This window comes from Neopelma chrysocephalum, unplaced genomic scaffold (genome assembly GCF_003984885.1).
Source record: "Neopelma chrysocephalum unplaced genomic scaffold, ASM398488v2 Primary Assembly neopelma1_63, whole genome shotgun sequence".
NCBI lineage: Eukaryota > Metazoa > Chordata > Aves > Passeriformes > Pipridae > Neopelma > Neopelma chrysocephalum.
Genome location: NW_020897720.1, coordinates 71,924 through 93,832, shown reverse-complemented (window position 1 = coordinate 93,832; position 21,909 = coordinate 71,924). Strand labels below are relative to the sequence as shown.

The following is a 21,909-nucleotide window of genomic DNA, read 5'->3' as shown; positions in this document are numbered from 1 at the left end:
GGGAGTGTCCAAGACCAGGTTGGACGGGGCTTGGGGCAACCTGGGCTAGTGGAAGGTGTCCCTGCCCATGATAGGGGGTGGAACAAGATGATCTTCAAGGTCTCTTCCAGCCCAAGCCATTCTGTGATCTTACATTGCAAAAGGCAAATTTTTCCAAGCCTCAGTTGGGACTAGTTGTAAGGGAGAACTTGCATTTCTGTAAAGCCACAAATCTGTATTTTGCTGACCAGCTTAACAGTGAAAACATACATAAATGGAGTGTTTATCTTATCATTTCTCTGTGTCTGCTGGTACAGTCTGCTGGCTCTGAGTTGTTGAGGTTGTGGATGTCAAAGTGGCACCTGCCTGGCAGTGAGTCGTGGACAGATACATATCTGTGTCCCATCTTTCATAAAGCTACACAGAGGTATCCAAGTACCTTTTAGAAAGTCAGCTAAAACCTAAAAACAAAGCATCTCTTTCCACTCCAGAATGTTTTGGTTGTAATGGAGTTTTTAGATGTGCTGATGCAAAAATCCTGTGCTGAAGATGTGACTTACTACAGTCAAAATTTTAATCAGGTTTACAAAAGAGACAGAGACATGGTGCAGTTTAGAGTGGGAAAGCAATAAATTAGATTGGAACACATCTGCCATTTTCATTACTCAGTATTTGGTTTCTTGTGGCCTCTTGTCTTGCATAGTTGGAGCTTCATTTCAGTTCAAGTTCTTCATTTACTGTAGTAGATTTCTGAGTTGGCAGTATCTGAATTGAGGCTTTTTTTCTGGTTTAGAGTATCAAAGATGAGGAACTTTCTTTTTGCTGTTGCTGGGCTTTGTCTTTAGTTGGAATATTTTTATTTCTCTTTGTTTTACTCAGCCGGTATTTTTAGGCTTCTGTCCCACTTTCCTCCTGCGAGCTCATGTTTCTAAACTGAAATTTCAGGTGTCTTCTGAGAAATTTATTCAGTTTTGAAATTCTGGTTGTAGTCAGTGATACAGAATTATGGTGTTTTAAGGTAAGGATTTGGAAGGTGCCATCTGAGTTACTGTGTTTAGGATTGGTGTTTGGAGTAAAACTGGTTACTGGGATAATCTGGAGTGAGAAATGGTGACTCATGAAAGGAGCCGCAGTTACCAACATGCAAGGTAGCAGGTTACTGAGGAGCTGCATGGACAGGCTAAAAGGCTGCTCAGGCATGAAAAAGGATGGTTCTCTTTGTCCTAAAAATCCCAGTTCCTTTGAGGATAGGGGAAGGGAAATCCAAACCCAGTATTCCTGAATGTCCATGCTCACGGCACGGCAGCAGTTGGGTAGACAGAGTTTCAGGCTACAGCTGAAATCTCATCCAGAGCTTTGCTCCAGGTTCTCTAAATGCATCCTGAGTTATATTGTATAAAATACCAAGTTCTTGCTTTCTGTTGTTTTGCTCATGTTTCCTTTGATATTTTATCACAACTTTGGGAAATAGTCATCCATGTCTTTGGAGGCTGGTGTTCAGCTTCACACTGATACAAAGACAGACCCTTGGGAACATTGCAAACCCTTCATAGCATGTGAGGAAACCTGGATTTTGTCATGTGTAGGATAATGTTTTTTTTTAAAACAAGTCTTTTAAATATTGAAGTCTATGGGAACATCTAAAACCTGTGTCACAAAACTAGCAATATGTGAAGATCACATTGTGAAAATGAATTTTTTTGAAATTTTTAATCAAAGCCTGACTATCATTGTGTCTATTAGTGCCCTTCCTGGTGTGAAGACAAAACACCTCTTCAGTAGGAAGCAATCTGCATGTTGGAAAGTTCTCCTCTTTTCTCCTCAGAGGGTGAAAGCCACACATTTTAATTTGGCTTAGAGATGCTGCAGGTGCTCATCCACCTCTGTTGAGTCTCTCCCCTCCAGCCAGCCTTTCCTTGGAGCCATGGTGGGTTTATCCCCTCCAACCAGCCTTTCCTTGGAGCCATGGTGGGTTTATCCCCTCCAACCAGCCTTTCCTTGGAGCCATGGTGGGTTTATCCCCCCCAGCCAGCCTTTCCTTGGAGTCACAGGCAGTGCCAGTGCTGCCCTCACTGCTGAGCTGTGGTTCCACAGCCATTCCACATTAATGCCACATTGGAACCATTGCTGTAAGGTTATCTTTAAGTTAAAAATCTGTATTTTGCTGTGTAACTTGGGCTGAGCTAAATCAGCCCCGTGAAACTGGAGGCAGAAGTTCTCAGATGTGTTTTGCTCCATGGGCCCATCTTGCTAATCACGCTGAGGGAATAAAAATTGACAGTTTGAAAGATCCTGCAATTCTGTAAACTTGGCAGTTATAGAGGGGATAATTAAATGGTGGGCATTGTTAGGAATATTTGTTGTTAGATTTTATTTTCATTGGGGTATCAGTGCAGGGTTTATGTGCATTTCTGCTGCCTTTGGTGTTCTCTCTCCCGTTTGACATCGTTGTTACTGTGCACGTGAAGTGCTTAACACACACTCACATGTTTTAAGCACGTGATGAAAATCTGAAGTATGCAAGAAATACTTGGGCATTTTCAGTCATGGTTGTGAAATATAGAGAATTTGTGGAACCTGTGACAGCAACACTGAATATTTTACATTAAGGACCCTTAAACTGGCTCCAGTGCACACCCTGCTCTGCATGCACAGTACATGCACGTGATTTTACATGTATCTGTAGTTACAAGAATCTGAAAACATTGAGCCAGTGTCTTCCCTGAGGAAGGACCAGCTTGATTTCACAAAAGTCCTTAACAGGGTGATTTGGTGTCTTGTATTTTGGAAGGAATAATCTTTAGAAATCCAATGCACTTCAGTGCATGGAGCAGGAAGACAACTGTATTACATTAATTAACACCCATTTGCTGCTGTAAGTGGTAATCCATAGCGAGCAGATGAAGTGGGAGCTTTTGTACTTGAAACTTTTGCTACAAACCTGGTTTGCTCTTGAAGGTTGTAAAGGGAATTCAGATCCAGTACTTTGTTGCTTAAATGTGGTGACCAAATGTTAATGCTGGTTTTGCTGATGCACAGAGGAGGATGCTTTACTTAAAAAATAGAGCTGGAAACTTCCACCTTCCCAAATTTCAGTGACAACCCTCCCCAAGTTCCCAGAACCCAATGGAAGGGACCCATCTAACTGTGCTGTGGTCTGTGTTTCCTTTGTCACGCATAAGCTGAATTAGAGTATTAGTGGTTGTGTTGGGGATTTTCTAGGACTTTTCCACCTACACTATTTTCCTGTGAGTAATTGCTGGTGTGTAATTTGTCAATGGAATGAGTAAGGTTGAGCTGGGAAAGGTTGGCAAAATTTTCCCTTAAGTCATACACTGGTTTGAGTTCATCCTTCATCTTCATTTAATGCTTGAAACACTTGGACAAAAGCAAAATGCTGCAGCTTATTTCTTACCTGTAGTTGTTAGTGTTTTCCTTCAGCTACTTCTTCCAGAAAAACTGCAAAATACTGTGTGTTTTGGAATAACTAAAGCTCACCAGGTGCTCTGTCTGATGAGGCCACACAATAGAGACATTTGGCAATCCAGCAGTGACAATACTTGTCAAATCCAGCTGCTCTATCGGCAGGAACTACTGTGACTAAAGAGCACATGGAATGAGTGTGTAGGTGTGTTAGACCTTCCTGGCAGGTAATTCCAGCTGAGCCTTCAGGGATCCAGGCTCTTCTTGGACTCTCATCTGGCTACAGAGGCAGGCAGAGGTCCTGGCCCCGTTGTGGATAAGTGCAGGGAGATTTCTCTGCTTGTTCATTTAAAACTAGGTGGAAAAAATCCAATTCTCAATTATCCATTTTTTTTAAAACTGTTATTTTTTTAAAAATAAGATAAAGTTGCATTCCCTGTGTTGCTGAGCTGCACTGGATCTTCAGGATGACATCTTTTACAGGCTGTGCATCAATCAGAATAAATTTTAGGGAGCACAGTTTTCAGCTTTCTTGTTTTTGTTGACTGCCCCCTCCTGTCTGCTTCCCTTCTACCTTCCTGGGTTGGTTTAACTCTGAGACGTGATTAATAGTGGGAGTTGCTGTCAGTCATCTTGCTCTGAAAAACTTCTCTGGAGGCTGTGTGCACTAACCTTTACATGAAAAATTTTGAAAGTCCAGAATAAGTCTGTATTTCTGAACATTAGGTTGTGTGTTAGTGATAAATCATTTGCCTGCTTAGACTGAGCATATGATTGAACTCTTAACAGTGAAGGTTACAATTTGAAAAGGGTAACTAATCACCTTCATAATTCACACTTGTAATGCATACAGACTAATTCATAAAACTATTTCCTAACTTACCACAGTTTGGAGATGATGCTTACACCGTTTAACTGCTGGAAAGCTGCTTTTTGTTTGTAGGAACACTTAATTTGTTCCCCCCCCGTTACTGTTTTGATATTACACCACTGCAGTTTTACGGGACTTAATATTTTTCGTATAAAAATACGACATTCCTAAGGGTGGATTAACAACCTGGTGTTACTTTTCAGCTGTGAACAGCAGAGTGCCCAGTGGCTCCACCAGCTCCTCGCACACTACAGAGTCCCCGACGCCTGAGCCCTGCCCGCAGGCATCGAGCAATGTGCCCTCCCAGTCCGTGCTCCCCATGTACCCCTCAGTGGACATCGATGCACATGTGAGTAATGCAGCTGGGTTGGAGTAGATTTGCTTCCTGAAAGGGGAAAAAGAAATTAATCTAAGTACTGCTGTAGAATTATTGAAGTTCTCTTTATTTTTAATTGCTGAATTTCTGTTTCTCCCCGTCCCCCCTCCCCGTGCAGACTGAGAGCAATCACGACACTGCTCTGACCCTCGCGTGTGCGGGAGGGCACGAGGAACTCGTGTCCGTGCTGATCGCTCGTGGTGCCAACATTGAACACAGAGACAAAAAAGGTGAGTTCAAACAGTTAGAACAGGAGCACAATTTGAGCACGAACTGCAGCGTGAAACATCCAACTTCAAAATGGTATTTGGGATTTGTTGCTCCAGAACGTTACCAGAGCTTGCAAAAAAATGTATTCTTACACTTCACGTGCCACACAAAGCCAGTGACACTGCGTGCACTTCTGCCTGCATTTTTGAAAGGATCTTCACCTGAGTGGGATCTTAAGCACATTTGTGAAACGTGAGGCACATTGGGCCTTATGATTCACTCTCTGCAAAAAAACCTTGGCAAGCCAAGGCTGATGGGGTAACCATCCAACCTTGGCTGACAGAGCTGAAGGGTAACAGTTGTCAGGTTGGCTGTCGTTGTTCTCAGTAACAGAGTTCAACAAAATCTCAACTCTTTTAAAGCTGAGAGAGCAAAACCATCACACAACACACCTTGGAGCTCACACTGACCACTGGCAACCAGCAACACAAACAGGGCAGATGTGGTCACTGCTTGGAGCTTCATTGAGTAGGAATTAAGCAGAAAACTGTGGCTTCTCCAGAGAGAGGAATTGGTTGGAACTTAATCCAAACTGGTCATTGCAAGCACTGTCTAGATTTTTTTTGCAGAACCTTTTGCTGGAATCAGAGCCTGTGACAGGGGCAAAAGAGGTTTGGGAAAGGCTCTGAGGTTGTGGCCTATGCCAGGAAACCTGCAGTCTGAGGAAGACATATCTGAACAATAGAATTCATTATGAATTAACCCTTTTGTGCATTTCTGCTCCTTAATAACACTTTTGAGATACTCAAGGCTGCTTTTAACACCATGTCACATCACTAGGTTTTACGCCTTTGATTCTGGCTGCAACTGCTGGACATGTTGGTGTCGTGGAAATTCTTCTGGACAAAGGTGGGGATATTGAAGCACAGTCCGAGCGCACAAAGGATACTCCACTTTCCTTGGCATGCTCTGGTGGACGCCAGGAGGTACAGACACATGTCCTCAAAGGGCTTGAGTTGTTACTTGTGGATAGTTTTTATTTGTACAGAATTGGGGTTCTTCTGTTGATGATAAATCCTCCTTTTTTTTCCGGAAGGTTTTTCACCTGTGTTAAGTGTAACTAATTTAAGGCCTTTTCTTCTTCCAAGAAAGGAAGAAGAAATTTAAGGCTTTTTTCTTCCCTCCCTTGCCCTGTCCCAGTTTTGTTAGCTAATGGTTGTGGTCACTTGTGATCTTTCTTCAGTCAGTGTGTCCTCACAGGGTAAGGACTCCTGTGAGGGCAGCAGAGATGTTTATTGAATAACTTTATTCACTGAACACTTCCCTGATGCATCTTCCTGCTCTCAAAACTGAAACAGCTGGTGCAGACACACAGGGACAGGAACTGGAATTTTGTGTGGGCAGTGTATGTCTTTGGGGCTGATAAGTGCAGATGCAATGCAGGGCACATTGCACCAGGCTTTTAAGGATGTCACATTTTTTTGTGTGTGTTATTATTGTCCAAATAAGATTTGTTAAATCCTTCCTACTTCAGTCATGTGCATACTTGCTTAGAAGATGGCATGGAGATGGCCAAGGGTTCCATGCTAGATTAATTTAAAGATCCAAATAATTGGCCAAAATTGGAAAGTTTCCACTTTTACCTTTGAATTGCAGATTTTTAACAGTAAAAGTACTTTTCACAAATAAAAGATGAGATCAGTGTGGCCTGTGGGAACGTTATGTATTGAACAACTCAATTCTTTTGTTCTTCCTCTTTATTTTTTTGCCTTATGCCACTATCTACCTCTTACATTTCTGGCTTAGCAACTTCTGAGGCAGCCTTATTTCTGGCATATTTGGAAATCACCTGGCCTATGTTAGTAGTAAAATGAGGTGCACTGAAGTGCAGTATGTCCCCCAAAATGTTTTATTTCCCCCTGTTTTGTTTCTCTTAAGCAGCTTCTGATAGAGGTGTCCTTCCTCATGCTGGTCCCACTAACATCAGTCACTCTGATTTTTACCACGTGTTTTTTTGTAAAGCCCATGTAATACAGATGGTCAAACTTGGCTCAAGTGTCGTTTGAATTAAAGTTATGTGAGTTTCTGAAAGAGGTGCTCAAACAGTGTGAGACGTTATGGGAGTGGGATAGATCCCTTGGTTGCAAACTTGGAAGATTCAGAGGAAGAGCTTCACTTTAAAGCCTTGCATTCTTGTGTAGGTGGAACAATCTTTCTGGCAGACAAGTGCTCAGCTGCTGTACTCATGGGCTGGGGAGGCTGCACAGAGATAGGGGAAAGTCAAGTAGAAGAGGGTAGAGATACTCCTGTGGAATCTTGTCTATTGAGAAGGGAAGCTGGTAGAACACTGGAAAGTTTGAACTTGTGATATCATCCTTTCACTCCCTGGATAACGGCAAAGGCCACGATGTGTCTGTTAACACACGTGCTGTTTTTTCAGGTTGTTGATTTGCTGTTGGCCCGGGGAGCAAATAAAGAACACAGGAATGTGTCAGATTACACGCCATTAAGCCTTGCTGCATCTGGGGGCTATGTTAATATCATCAAGATTCTTCTCAATGCTGGGGCAGAAATTAATTCCAGGTAAGGTACCATGTCACCAGCTGAGCTGCAGCACGGCACAGACACTCCATGTTGGCTCTCTACTGAGGCAGAGGTCGGAATCTCAGGTGCTTTCAGACCTCCTTGCAGCCTTTTTACACTGATGTTATTCTGTATGCTCATGTTATCTTAGTGCTTTTAAATTGCCTTTAGCTACCACAAACTTCGTCTGACTTATACCTAAATTTTAAGGTAACATAGTTTGCAAACCTATTTTTTCTCTTTCCCTTTTCCACTATTCTGGGATCTGGAAGTCAAATGATTTCCAGCAGAAGCAGGTAAAGGAACCAGCCAAAGTGCTCAGGACACCTCTGTGTGTTTGTTCGAAAATACCTTTTTCAGGAAAAAGAGCAAATTTACACAGCTATGTCTCTTAAGCCTCTTCTCCATTCATTTTAAGAAAGCTCACAGACATTCTATCACTAGATAGAGCAAGAGAATTCTTAACTAGAGAAAGTTAAAACTGCAGCTGTGATAGAAACGTGTTTCTCTGAATGAATCAGATACAGCCTTGATTTTTAGTAAAGGTAGCTTAAGGCTTATGTGTGCTTCAGCCATCAGAATGTCTGAAAGCTGAAATGTATTTTCCTTGTTTATAAATTGCAGTTGCCCATTGCATATAGTTCCTCTTGTGGTTTCTCCTAACCAATTAAAAATACTGCTATTTTAGGTCAGTGTCTATATTTATATAGGTTATATGTTCTTTTCTGACATTTCGTTGCTCTTGGATACATTTGGAAAGCTCTCGGAGTTTTCCTCCAGCTCTGGGCACTGCAGTTGTGTTTCTTTTCCTTAGGACTGGCAGTAAGCTGGGAATTTCTCCTCTGATGTTGGCTGCTATGAATGGCCACGTTCCTGCCGTGAAGCTGCTGCTTGATATGGGTTCAGATATTAATGCCCAAATCGAGACCAACCGGAACACAGCCCTCACCCTGGCCTGCTTCCAGGGCCGGGCAGAGGTGGTCAGTCTGCTCCTGGACAGGAAGGCCAATGTCGAGCACAGGGCAAAGGTAAGGGGGGCACTCACCTTTCCTTGTGACTTATTGCCTCTGAGCCATCAAGTTTCTTCAAAGCTCCTGTGACTTTGAGCCTCTCCGGCTCAGAGGAGTTATTACATCAGAGCATTTAAACGTTCTGAAATGTGTGGTTTCTTTAAAGAAAAAAAAAAAAGCATCAGTGATGAGTTTTTTTGCATTAGGGAAAAACTGACTGGTCCTTTTGAGCTCATAATGAAACATAGATTCACTCTTGTCTAAACTTGACGTGATACTCGTTAACAGAACAGATATTTTTACATACAAGTGAAGTCTAGGCAGGAAGAGAATAGTGTTGCTTGTGATTCTCATATAGAGCAGACTTCTTGTCTACAACAAAAGTAGCACAGTCAGACTTTTTGTAAAGATTTTACGTTGCTGTAGAACCTGTGGCTTCAGTACTGTGACCTTCTGTGCCTCTGAAATGCTCCACAGGTCCCATCCTTTGGTGCTCTGGGACAGCTTTGTGTCTCCTGCCATAAAGCAAGCTTAAAGCTTGTGTAGACAGCCAGACTGATTTCCCCAGCACAAAGGAATTTTTGGTAACTCCTAAGGCTGCTGAAATAATTGCTGTGTCTGTCTACCCCGCCTGCTTCTGGAATGACTGTGGCTGGAGAAAAGGGGATATGGATAAAAGCCAGCTCTCAAATGGTCAGTTGGGCATGTTAGCAGCTGGTGTAAGTTTATTTAACAGTCTGGCCTGGCAACTGAGTTGGGCCCAGATCAGTCTCAGTGCTAAGGGAGGCTAGAGAAAAGCTATGAAAGCCAGTTTCTCAGTATTTTTGTAGAAACACTTGTGTCTTCATTTGAATCTGTTCTAACCTCTGTTGTAGAGATCCTGTTATAAACTTTGCTTTTGCTGTTGAGACAGGTATCTGGTGGTTCTTAGTCAACAGTTTGCTTGGGTTTGTGTAAATCAAAGCCCAAGAGTGTCTGGTTTTTGGGTTGGTTTTGTTTGGTTGGTTTGTGTGTGGGTGTTCTGTTTTGTTGTTGGGGGTTTTTTTGTTGGGTTTTTTGGGTATTTTTGAGACAGAGACTGCTTGAAGTTAGGCTCCTAAACTAAATATAGGCAGCTAAATAAAAAAATCTTATTTCCCTTTGTAGGAATCATTTATGTTTTATCCAAAGTATATTGTACAGATTTCACAGAATAACTTGTTCTCTTTGCACAGACTGGTCTCACACCTCTGATGGAAGCGGCTTCAGGAGGCTATGCAGAGGTTGGAAGGGTTCTCCTTGATAAAGGAGCAGATGTGAATGCCCCACCTGTGCCTTCCTCAAGAGACACAGCTTTAACCATTGCAGCAGACAAGGGTCACTACAAGTTCTGCGAGCTCCTCATTAATCGGTAAATCGTGTCTTCTAATTAAGGGTTCAAGGGTTGGACAGGGCTCCGAGCAACCTGAGCTCAGGGGTGACATCCCTGCCCATGACAAGGGGGTTGGAACAAGATGATCTTTAAGGTCCCTTCCAACCCAAACCATCTATGGCTTTATGATTAATGGCACATCTCTTCTGCTCATCCTCACTGTCACTTGGGGGGCAAAGCCTGGAAGTAGCTCTTGAGCTTTTCAAGCAGAACCCTGTGCGCTGCTAAAATCTCAAGGGGCTGCTTTGTCCTGTGGATAGTCACCACACTGATGATAATTTAAAGGTTGCTGGTTGCATACCTGTGGTGCAATAGGTGACACGAAGTGCGTGTGCATTTCTGTCAGGGAGATTTAAACGATCCCTGTGTCACTGTGTCAGAAATGAAACAGCAGATTTCAGGGACAGAATTTCTCATATTTAACCAGTATATTTCAGTTATTAAAGTTCCATATCCAGTTGTTGCTCTGGTCTTTTGTGATCTTGCTGTCTTCCACCTTCACTTATGCCCTGTTTCACTCTGTCCCCCTGGTGTGTTTTCAGAGGAGCGCACATCGATGTTCGGAACAAGAAAGGAAACACCCCGCTGTGGCTGGCAGCAAATGGGGGGCACTACGATGTGGTCCAGCTGCTTGTCCAAGCAGGAGCAGACGTGGATGCTGCAGATAATAGGAAAATTACCCCTCTTATGTCAGCATTTCGCAAGGTAGGAGACCAACATTTATGTTTTCAAAACAGTGCTTCTCGCTTGGGCTTGAATCTGAACGCTTGGTTTGGGAAGAATCAAATATAACTCAGCAAAAGGAATACTTTGGTAAAATACCTGCCTTGACATTATCATAATTGCTGTACTTCACACAGATCCAATTTTTGAGAGGAAAAAACTGTTCCAGAAACCATATTCACTTTATTATTCCCAGTTGTGCACTGTCCAAAAACTTCCACCAAAAGTTTGAGACTTTTGCCAGTTTGAGGTTTCCATAGTTCCCTCTACCTGTCTGGACTGTAGTGCTTGTTTCAGTCCTGCTTTTGAGATGAACACAGCACCAGTCTGGAATAAACTGTGGCAATTCCTTTGTGCTTCTCCTGTTCTGTTCCTAATCTGTTGTGATGGGACACTTTGTGTAGTTGGCTCATTTGTCACCTACTGCCTTTTCTTCTTGGCAGGAAGAACGTTGCTTTGTGATGGTTTCATCAGTTGTGGTGTTGGATGCAAGGATGCTATATCAGAGGAATTTATTCACTGTAGCTGCTTTGCCTTTAACAAAAAAGCAAATAAATGTGCAGCTTTTTTGGCAAACAGCCATGCTGAGCATGCCACTGCTGTCTTCCTTCACATAACTTCAGAAGCAGCAGTTGGGTCCTTTGTGTGGTTGCACAGTGTATCCCAGTAGCAAAGGAATGTGTTTGCCAGGATAACACACAGGTGGTTCAGTTCCCTGATCAGAGTTACCTTGTAACTGAGCAGTCTAAGTTAGTTCCATGATGTGAGTGGCAAAAGAGTGGATTGGGTGACAGATGGTGTCTAAAGAGTGTTGTCCTGGCTGTTACTAAAAATATGAAGATCTGCTTCTGTCCTTGGGCCTGGTTTGGTCCTTGTATTTTAAAATAAGAAATAACTTGTGCAAGAGCTTGTCTTTGCCACCTTGAAACACAACAGTAGCTGTGCTGTCAGCACCAAGAGAACAGGAACTGCCCTTCTCCCCAAAGAGCAGCTCACCAGACTTTTCTTGCTTATTACGAGTCTTTTGCATTGGACTAAGAGATATCAAACCTGTATTTTGATGGTGAGTGTTGACAATTGTATACAAGAGATTAGAATTTTCTTTGCTGTTCTAGGGGCACGTGAAAGTAGTTCAGTTCCTGGTGAAAGAAGTGAACCAGTTCCCTTCAGACATTGAGTGCATGCGCTACATAGCGACCATCACAGACAAGGTGAGTTGGAACTGGGGACGAGACCCTGCCCTGAATTTTCAGCAAAAATATACGTGAGAAGTTCTTAAGTGTTCAAAAACTGAACTGTTTGCATGTCTCCTTTTTTATAAAGAACTTAAAAAATAAATCGGCATTTAACAGTCCTGTTCTGTGAAATAGTTTGTATGTTTATGACTACAGGGGAGCCAATCTTTTGTTTTAGAGTAAGCCTCACTCCTCAATTTGTAGTTTCTTACGGGTCTAGTAAGACAAGTTTGTATTCCAGGACCTGCTGAAAAAGTGTCACCAGTGTGTGGAGACGATTGTGAAAGCTAAAGACCAGCAGGCTGCAGAAGCCAATAAGAATGCAACAATATTGCTGAAGGAGCTAGACCTTGAAAAAGTGAGTAAAGCGTTGCTGTTGTGTAGCAGAGTGGTTTGAACTGTGTGTGAACCCATAGGCTGTGTTTCCTTTGCTACTTCTTGTGCTGTGGCTGTGTGTTCCTTTCTCTAATATGTAAGTGAAGCACATGCTGAGAGTGGTAAATTATAACTGACTTCTGCTTCAGCCACTCCATTATCCTCTTTAGGAAAGCTTGGACTTAACAGTAGTTTCCTTAGACAGAAGCTCTCTGGGATCATCTCAGAGCAGAGGATGTAGGAGTAAGGGAAGTCTCCAGTCTCGTGGTGTTTTTATGTAAATCATAATCCATAAGCATTTTATGGACTTCTGTTCAGTGCAATTCTGTTCAGAATTGAGCAGGTAGTGGGGAAAATCCCCTTCTCCCTCACTGAGAATACTGTGCAGTGTTCTGAAGTAAAGCACTTACACACTCTTTAGTGGGCTCTCTTTTATGATGTTCTTACAGTTTTTGACAAGTTCCACATTAGTGCATTAACACACATCAGTCGCTATGCATAACTACAGTGCAACATAAATGACTGACTCCATATATTAAAAAAGTGGTTAAAATTAGAGCAGTTCTATGTAAAATACTCTTTTGAGTACTGACTGTTGAATCAAAGATGTGAACATCGCTGCAAAAATATTGCTGAGGTTATTAAATATTTGTTTGAGAAAGGACTGAGAGGATGAGAGATTTTGCTGGTTTTCCAGTAAAATATTTTTGTAATACCTCTGTTTTGGTTGTTATTTTGTTGTTATTCCTTAAAGTTTTTGGACCAACTAGTCCTGTTGTTCCATAAAGTCTGCCCAGTTTCTGTGTAATGATTCAGTATGTGACATTCTAGTTCATCATGCTCTCTCCTTTCTGCCTTCCCCCAGATTTCTAGTGAAGATCTGAATTATAAGGATAATTTAGTCTGTGTGAAAATGTTTAAATATTCATCTTTTTCTCCTACATAGTCAAGAGAGGAGAGCAGAAAACAAGCTCTTGCAGCCAAAAGGGAGAAAAGGAAGGAAAAGAGAAAGAAGAAGAAAGAGGAACAAAAAAGAAAACAAGAAGAAGATGAAGAAAACAAGCCTAAGGAAACTCTGGAACTGCAAGAAGATGACGATGAAGAAGAAAACGACGATGAAGGTAAAGAACAAGTGTTTCTATGAACAATGTAGTTGTGGGGGTGCCTTTTTTTAACTGTCAGGGGAATATGTTTGAAAGCTGGTCTCTTACTGTGGCAGTGTTGCATGGCTGCTGCCCTGCTTCTTCCCTCCACAGTCTGAGTTCCTGGCAAAACTCCTTTGTTCACTGTTTTACTCCCCCTCATTTGTTCATGAGAGTCTTTCACTCTTGGAGGATTTACACCTAAATGTTGTGCAGGTATTCTGACAACTCAGCAAGGAGCATAACTTGAGCTGCAGTGTGTGTTCAGTCAGGGCACTGACTTCTATATTGTATGGGTTCTGATTGTACATCAACTGGTTTTTTTCAGTGGAGCAAGAAGTTCCTATAGAGCCTCCAAGTGCAACTACTACAACTACAATTGGAATTTCTGCAACTTCAACTACCTTCACAAATGCCTTTGGGAAGAAGAGAGCTAATGTGGTGACTACCCCCAGCACAAATAGAAAAAATAAGAAAAATAAAACAAAAGAGACTCCTCAGAATATGCAGATAATTTTGCCAGATCAGCATATATCTCTAGCACAGCAAAAAGCAGATAAAAATAAAATAAATGGAGAGCCAAGAGGCGGTGGTGCAAGTGGGAACAGTGATTCAGATAACTTGGATAGCACAGACTGCAATAGTGAAAGCAGCAGTGGAGGGAAAAGCCAAGAGCTGAACTTCACAATGGACACGAATTCCTCGGAGCGGCGCTATGCCTCACTGCTCATCCCCTCTCAGGAAGAGAAGACCAGCACCTCAGCTTCCAAAACACCAACCAGGTGAGACTGCCCTGTTAATTCCTTAATTCCCTCTTGTTTCACAAGGTTTCCACCTATGCCAGTAGCTTAAGCTCTCCACCAACGGGCACATCCCCAAAGCCCGGAGAGCCTCAATCCTCCTTTATTCGTGTAGCTCTTAAGTAATACTGGCAAGTATTGAACACAACCTCTTTAAAATGGTAAAGATAAAACTTTTTGGCATTTCTGTCTGATTTTAAATACTATTTGAGCACAATGGCTCTCTGTGCTCTTTAAGCATCTGTATTTCAGTGTCAGCTTTATTAGAATATATTTTAAAGTTAATAAGCTGGGACTTTAAGGAAGTACCAACTTTACTTATCCATTTACAGAAGTGGTTTTGTGACCTGTTGACTGTTTTATGGTTTCATCATTAACTCATTTGACTTGCAATCTCTTTATTTGAAGGAAGGAAGAAGTTGATGACTCCGAGCATTTCACCTGCCAGGTGGATGGCCAGTTTGATTTAAGCTTGTCGAGCCAGAGGTGAGAGCCATAAGAACTCAGGGGATTTACAGGGCCATGTGAACAGTTGGGAAGATCATTCAGTTCCCAGGGAATGTTCTGATAATTTTTACAACACCATTTTCTGAATAGTTCCTTGGTCTGAGTCAGAAACCGTAGATCCCCTCTGGGTCTGTAGACTTTGTTTATATTTACATCTAATTAGTACAAGTCTGATCCTCCATAGCTGTGTTTTTAATTTCCATTTCCTGCACTGAGGGAGGGGAGAAGGTGCAGGGGATGATCTGCAGGATACTGGGCTGACTGAGAACCCATCTTCAATAAAAACACAAACACTGTGGCATCAAAAAGGGCAAAGAGAGAGGGCTGTGGTCAGACTGACTGAGGAGTTTGTCTGAGAGTGGGAAGAGAGTTGGGATTTTCTTTTTTCTTTCTCCTTTTCTCTCCTCAAAGTTAGGTGCAGAAGTAGTGGATTCATCAGCCCTTGTGGTTGGGGGTGTGTGTTTTGGGCTCCCCTTAGGAATGTTAGAAATTGGAATTTGCCTGTGTTCTGTCCTATAAACATGAATTGTTTCAGCCTTGGCCCTTTCATCCAAGGTCTGCTACAAGAGTTGCAGGGTCCTGTGCAGTTCACTGCAGCAGGACAAGCTAAATGCACACTTTTGACCCCTTGTTAAAGTACACTGAGGAATCAAACATCATGTAAATGGGACTAGTGTAGTTATTGACTTCTGCAGGTGCTCTTTGGCTCTTGCACTAGGCAGACTTTGTCTCACAGTCATTTCTAAATTTCTGCCCTTCCTGAATTGCTCTTCTCTTTAATCACAGACATGCTGATGACAATGCTGCTGTAATTGAAACTGAAACTTAGACTTCATAGCAATGCTCTTCTGGAAAAATAACTAGATATTTTCAGATAAAGCAGGGAAAAGCTTTTAAAGTTTACTCTGGTATTGATATTCCCCAGTGGACTTTTTTCTATCACATGCATTTTCTTGTTCTCTTTGCCTCAGTTTTCATTATCTGAGGACAGGTTCTCCACAAAACTTTCAAATGCCTTGGGTAGGTGTATTATCAGAGAGCTAGAACTTATTAAGGTAAAGAGAGAAAATGCTGCCATCTTAAAAGGTTTATTGTCTAAACATTGCTTTTCAAGAGGGCAGAACACAATATAGACACATAATCAGGAGGTGCCTAAGTGGCTGTGTACCACCTATTATAAACTATTCTTAGTGCTTCTGGTATTATTTAATTTACTTTAACACTCTGCTTTTTGGAGGAAGGGCATAGTCTTGACTAAAAGGTAAAAAATATCCCTCCCCAAAGTCACCCAACAGTTATTCCAGGTAGAAAATAAGAACAAAAACAGTTCATGCTACTAGTTTCAAGCTGCAGAAATGTAAACCTTATGCTGTCATTTTATTCTGTGATTTGTAATCAGCACATTTCTGTTCCCAGACTTGATGGTGAAGGTCATTCGAATTCCTTGTCGACTACTTATAAGTCTGTTTCCCTGCCTCTGACCTCTCCAAATGTAAAGCTGAATCTGACCAGTCCAAAAAGAGGCCAGAAAAGAGAAGAAGGCTGGAAAGAAGTGGTTAGAAGGTAAAGACTTTAATTCTGTGTTTAAAAACTGTCAGTGAACTTTTTAGCTTGTAAATCATTCTCAAATAGAGAATGTCCAGCAAGGTTATATAATTCCAGAATTAACTTACAAAAAAATCTACCCCCCCCTTACTCTTGCAGTGCTGTGAAAACCAATTGCAGGCCTAATTTGTAGTAACTCCTCACTAACTTAACGTCAGCATGACATGAACATTTTATTTGGTACGAGGGTTTTCTTCCCTACAGCAGATGATTGCACGTGAACTAAGGGCAGGATGGATGTGAGTAGAGGAGAGATGGATGATCTCTTCAAGGCCAGAATTCACTGTGCTTTGAGCAGTGACCTTGATCACTTGTTCATGGAAAATTTATTCACCTAAAAGTGAGTGGTTGGAGGTACAGTGAGATTTAAAGGTTTTCTGTGAAGCAAACTTTTCCTTTGAAAATGTACTGGGGTTTATTGTATGGCCATTAGCACCCCAGTATCTTTCTTGTAACCTTTATCATATCTACTGCTTGTAACTGGAATGGTCATCTGGCTTTCCTCTTTTTGTTCTCTTTATCAAAAAGGAATACAGCACGAACACACAGGTGTATGTTTGGGTGCTCTTGTGAAGCCCTCCTGCTTTTGTGTTCTGCAGTGGCAGTGACCAGATATGCTCACTTTGGAGAATTTCAGGCTGTGTGCAAAGAACATAATTGTACAGAGAATGTAATGCATTCAGATCAGAGGAAGCCACAGACTGCTCCTAATAAAGGTTTAAAAAGGCAGCTTAATATGAAAATTTAGGTGTTTGAATGTTTGAACCCTTGGAGGGTTGATTCGGCCTCTGCCTTTTGATGTGGTTGCCAGTGGGGCTCTCTCCAGTGCCATGGCCTTGCTGGGTGTGTGGTAGCAGCCTGTCCCCCTCTTAGGCAGGAACCCTCCAGACAGCAGCTGATCCACCTCTGACCTGGGGCTGCTCCAGCTCTCCTGGGGCTCTCGAGTCTCACCAGCTCAGCTCCACTGCTCACGTGGGTGTTGTCTGCTCTTCTGGCCATGGCAGGGTTCTAGAGATGGCATCCAGAACCCACCCTGTCCTCCTTCCCTGTGCCATGAGGAACATTCCATACAGTTCTGCACTGGTGTTTGCTGTGCCCTGGCTGATGGAAGTGTGTCCTGCCAAAGAGCTTTGCTGGTGACCACAGACGCGCGGTCGCAGTGCCCGGGAGCTGCATGGCTTCCTCTCCCAAAGCCTCTCCTGGTCTCAACAAGAATCCTTCTCCTTCCCTTTCCCTGCGAGTGATCCCCCAGCTAGAAAGGATGTCTATCAAAGTAACGGATGCAAACATCCCTTCTGCCCCTGACAGGCAAGTGGGCAGAGTTTTGAAAGACCCTCCCCCCAGCAACACTCTGCAGCCAACACCGATTGAGCAATTCCAGCTGCAGAGAGGAGGGCGCTGCTGTTCCGGAGCAAAAAGGTACTGCTTGGGACACTTCTCCAGGTCAACACCATCAGCCTTGGCAGGGAGGGAGGGAAAGGACTGTGGGTGATAGGTGGGAGGGGACTGGACACTGGGGTGGGCTTTCTTGGAGGAGAAATGTCTCCCTGGGGTTCCCAGTGGGCTGAGGTGGAAGCAGACCAAGGTACAGTCATGAGCCCTGTGAGCAGTGTGGGTGTTCTTGAAAGTTAGGTGATGATGGAAGCTCTGGTTTGATAGGGAGTGACTGGGATATCTGGCTTGAGAGAGGAGCCTTGGGGTTGGAGAGGGGGAAGAAAACCCAAAGCAGGAAGCAGCTGTGGGATAGAACTGGATGCATACTCTGAAGTTCTGGAGATGGCAAAGGTTGTGGTGTGCTGTCTTGGCAGGAGAGGGGGAAAGGAAACCACCTTGGCAACATGAGGTGACGCTTTAGAACATTTCCATTTATTTAGATATTTAGAATAAAAGGTGTTTCTTTTAAGTCCTGTTAAGTGAGAAACAATTTCCTGAGGATCAAGAACTGGAATAGTTTCCAGGACTGAAATAGCTCCATGGAGCTGACAGCCTTTCCAGGGGGTGGTAGGGATCTGGATCTCTCCCATGTTCAGAGCCACCTGCACTGTGATCAGTGGTTTCTGAACCCCCTTTGAATCCCCTCTACTTGTTCAGTGTTGAGCCAGGCACATCACTAGCAAGCCTGAAGGCAGTGTGTGGGTGCCAAAAGTCCACACCATAAAATCTGGGGACAGTGGTGGCCCAGAGACCACAGCTGGGGTCTGGATGCAAGCAGAGCTCGTGTTCCAAGACTTCCCAATACTGTGTGTGTGCACTGACCCACCAATACCACATGAATCAGGAAAACTCTAACCTGACTGACTGTGGTGACAGTGTTGTGGCCTGACAGTGAGCCTGTTTCTGCAAGTCTTGGCTGCCATCACAGGGGCTTCCAGCAGCTCCCTAAATCCCAGGCCTACACACCTTCACCATCTGCCACCCGCCGTTGTTTGTTGGTGACTCAGCGCTTCCAGATCTTGAGATCTGAAAGAGATGAATACTCCAAGGTTATGGATGCAGCCGATATTACAGAGCTGATCACTGGAAAAGCCACCTTCTCCTTGCTATAATAGCTAAGCCACAGGCTTTTACATTTGAAGCAGCGCTGTTTATGTAAGTTTAGGTTGATAAGCTGAGGGTTTGTCTCACTTAGGAGAGGTACACAAGATAAGATAAAAGCCAGAAGTGTTTCTGAAGCAGTGTGAGGCACATATATCTGTGTTACAGTAGTGCTGGAATAAATGCTTCTGGAGAGCCCTTGTCAGGTACTGAGGATGAATAATTTGAGCAGGGGAGTTTGAGAAGGCTCCAAAGGGTGAAGAAAGTATCAGCAGAAAACCACTTACTGCCCTGAAACTTAAGAATATTGCTTCAGACACTGTCAGACAATGCATTTCACAGATTTCTGATCTTTGTGATATAGGTCAAAGAAATTATCAGTCCCAGCTTCTGTCGTATCTAGAATAATGGGAAGAGGTGGGTGCAACATCACGGCAATTCAAGATGTCACTGGCGCCCACATTGATGTTGATAAACAAAAAGATAAGAATGGAGAGAGGATGATCACTATAAGGTACAGTATCTTGAAATGAAAGTCTTGAGTCAGTCCACGGTGTCATTTCTTGAGAAACTTGTTTGCTTTTTAAGGCAGGACCTATTTAGCTTCTTGGTACTGAATAGAGCAGACATTCCTGCTGCCAAGATATGCTGACAATTGACTTCAGAGATAATCCTTAAGATACACAGAAGTCAAGAAATAACTTACCTGAGTGAACGTACAGTAGACTTATGGATCAGTATGAAACTGAGGCTGTGGAATGTTGTGCAAAGTGGAGTTTCCTTTTGCAAAAGATAAACCTGTTTGTATTTAATCTAGGGGTGGTACAGAGTCCACGCGATACGCAGTGCAACTCATCAATGCCCTTATTCAAGATCCTGCCAAGGAACTGGAAGACTTGATTCCTAAAACCCATATAAGAACGCCTGCTTCGAGCGCCAAATCAATCCATGCAAACTTTTCATCTGGAGTCAGCACTGCGACTGCTTCCAACAAGAACTCCTTTCCTCTCGGAGCACCGCCCCTCGTCACGTCGCAGTCATCGACACTGTCGACTTTCCAGCCTACTAACAAACTGAACAAGAATGTCCCCGCGAACGTGCGCTCGTCTTTTCCGGTGTCTCTTCCTCTCGCTTACTCTCACCCTCATTTTGCCTTGCTGGCTGCCCAAACTATGCAACAGATCCGGCACCCTCGCTTACCTATGGCCCAATTTGGAGGAACCTTTTCACCTTCACCGAACACTTGGGGACCATTCCCGGTGAGACCAGTTAACCCTGGCAGCACAAACAGCTCTCCAAAGCATAATAGTTCGAGTCGTGTAGGTAGCCAGAATGGAAACGTTTTGCAGACGGAGTCTCCCGGATTAGCTACGTCCAGTTGTCCCGTTACCGCCTCGTCTGTAGCTGCTTCCACCCAGCCGCTGTGCGTGACCAGTAACCGGACTCCCTCCTCGGTCAGGAAGCAGCTCTTCGCCTGCGTTCCCAAGACGAGCGCTGCAGCCACAGCCATCTCAACTGTGACGAGCACCTGTAGCACTCTGCCCTCAGCTCCCTCTGCTTCCCCAAACAACGGGCAGGTGCCCACGGCGTTCCTGCCATCCAGCGCTCCGCCGGCGCAGCATTCCGCGCTCAAAGCGGACTCGTTCTCGGCTGTCTCAGCGCCCAAGGAGAAGGTGCCGACCCCGGAGCAGCCGCCCGCAAACGCACCAGCTTCGGTCGCGAGCAGCTGCAGTATGTCAGCCAGCAGCAGCTCAGGGGGCACCGAGACTCACCCCTCGAGCAGCCCTGCCCCGCTCAGCAACGCCCAGGAGGAGATACTGCCAACCAGCATGTCGGAGATCAGCCCTTCCATGTCGATGCCTTTCTCATCCAGCTCAGAAACTGCTCCTTTAAGCTTAGCGTCGCCCAGGTCAGTCGTTGCAGATAATCAGGACAACAGTAACTTACCTCAAGTAGCTGTACCAGCACCTCGAGTTACTCACAGGATGCAGTCCAGAGGTTCTTTCTATTCAGTGGTACCAAATGCAAACCTCCATCAAGATCCTCAGTCTATTTTTGTTACAAATCAAGTTCCTTTAACACCTTCTCAAGGTCCACCTGCTGCAGTGCAGCTTTCATCAGCCATGAACGTTATGAACGGTTCTCAGATGCACATTAACCCAGCAAACAAATCATTGCCTCCTGCCTTTGGGCCAGCAACGCTCTTCAATCACTTTAGTAGTCTTTTTGATAGCAACCAGGTGCCAGCTAACCAAGCATGGGGAGACTGTCCACTCTCTACCCGAGCAGCAGCTGACCCATCTTTCACTGTTCAGTCTACCTTTCTGAATAACTCTGTGCTAGGACACGTGGAAAACGTCCATCCTGACAACTCCAAGGCTCCTGGTTTCAGGCCACCTTCCCAACGGGTTTCAACTAGTCCTGTAGGTAAGTCATTAAGGTCATGCACTGGACAAAATTCTTTCTCCAGCCATTGCACTTTGATCACCTCAAACTGATGGAGAACTAGTCTGCAAATGACAGTTGGAGAATGCTTGTGTAATGAGGATGGCCTGTTTTTTCCAAGTGCTCTTTGAAAATGTTGATGATTTTTCTTCTTCAGCTCTTCTAGGTTGTTAGGTGTCGGGAAGATTGCAGACATTGCATTGCTTGTCCTCTGTAAGACACAGTAATGCTCCCACCAGTTTGTAGAATAGCACTGATTTTAGGGTTTGGGTTGGAATGGAACACAGTGTGGGGTGATACCAAACCTGAGGACATGTGGAGGTTCCAGCTGCAGCAGTGACTGTACGCACGTGTTCCATATTTTATGTGAGACACCAGTTTGAGGGGAAACTCTCTGTGCCTTTTGATTCCTGATACTGCTCTGGGATTTCAGTAAGCTTATTTTGTGCTTTGGGAAATCGATATGCTACTGCATGGGGTGTTTTATTAGGAAGTTTAGTGTAACAGTCCAAGCTTATCTGGATTTGTATGAGATGGGTTAGGAGCACTGCCATTGAGCTCCCTGCCCTTTGCTGAAGGATCTTAGTGTTCCAACTATGTTGCAGACAACTGGCTGCACCCATTTGGCTGGAAGGGGCACTCAAGAGATCTATTCTCTGCCACCCTTTGCCCTTGCCAT

At 43.8% G+C, this 21,909-nt stretch overlaps 1 protein-coding gene across 1 annotated transcript in view; it reads left to right on the top strand.

Annotated features, from left to right (window-relative positions):
* Positions 1–21,909, top strand: part of LOC113967294 (ankyrin repeat and KH domain-containing protein 1-like) — a 100,855-nt gene that overhangs the window by 70,625 nt on the left and 8,321 nt on the right. Inside the window, exons 16-31 of the mRNA XM_027682801.1 lie at positions 4,477–4,622; positions 4,768–4,879; positions 5,700–5,845; positions 7,300–7,442; positions 8,257–8,470; positions 9,667–9,842; positions 10,406–10,568; positions 11,702–11,797; positions 12,063–12,179; positions 13,143–13,317; positions 13,667–14,120; positions 14,547–14,624; positions 16,062–16,208; positions 17,559–17,669; positions 19,150–19,299; positions 19,603–21,212. Of these exons, the coding sequence (XP_027538602.1) occupies positions 4,477–4,622; positions 4,768–4,879; positions 5,700–5,845; positions 7,300–7,442; positions 8,257–8,470; positions 9,667–9,842; positions 10,406–10,568; positions 11,702–11,797; positions 12,063–12,179; positions 13,143–13,317; positions 13,667–14,120; positions 14,547–14,624; positions 16,062–16,208; positions 17,559–17,669; positions 19,150–19,299; positions 19,603–21,212 (4,038 nt within the window). The remainder of the gene's footprint in view (positions 1–4,476; positions 4,623–4,767; positions 4,880–5,699; positions 5,846–7,299; positions 7,443–8,256; positions 8,471–9,666; positions 9,843–10,405; positions 10,569–11,701; positions 11,798–12,062; positions 12,180–13,142; positions 13,318–13,666; positions 14,121–14,546; positions 14,625–16,061; positions 16,209–17,558; positions 17,670–19,149; positions 19,300–19,602; positions 21,213–21,909) is intronic.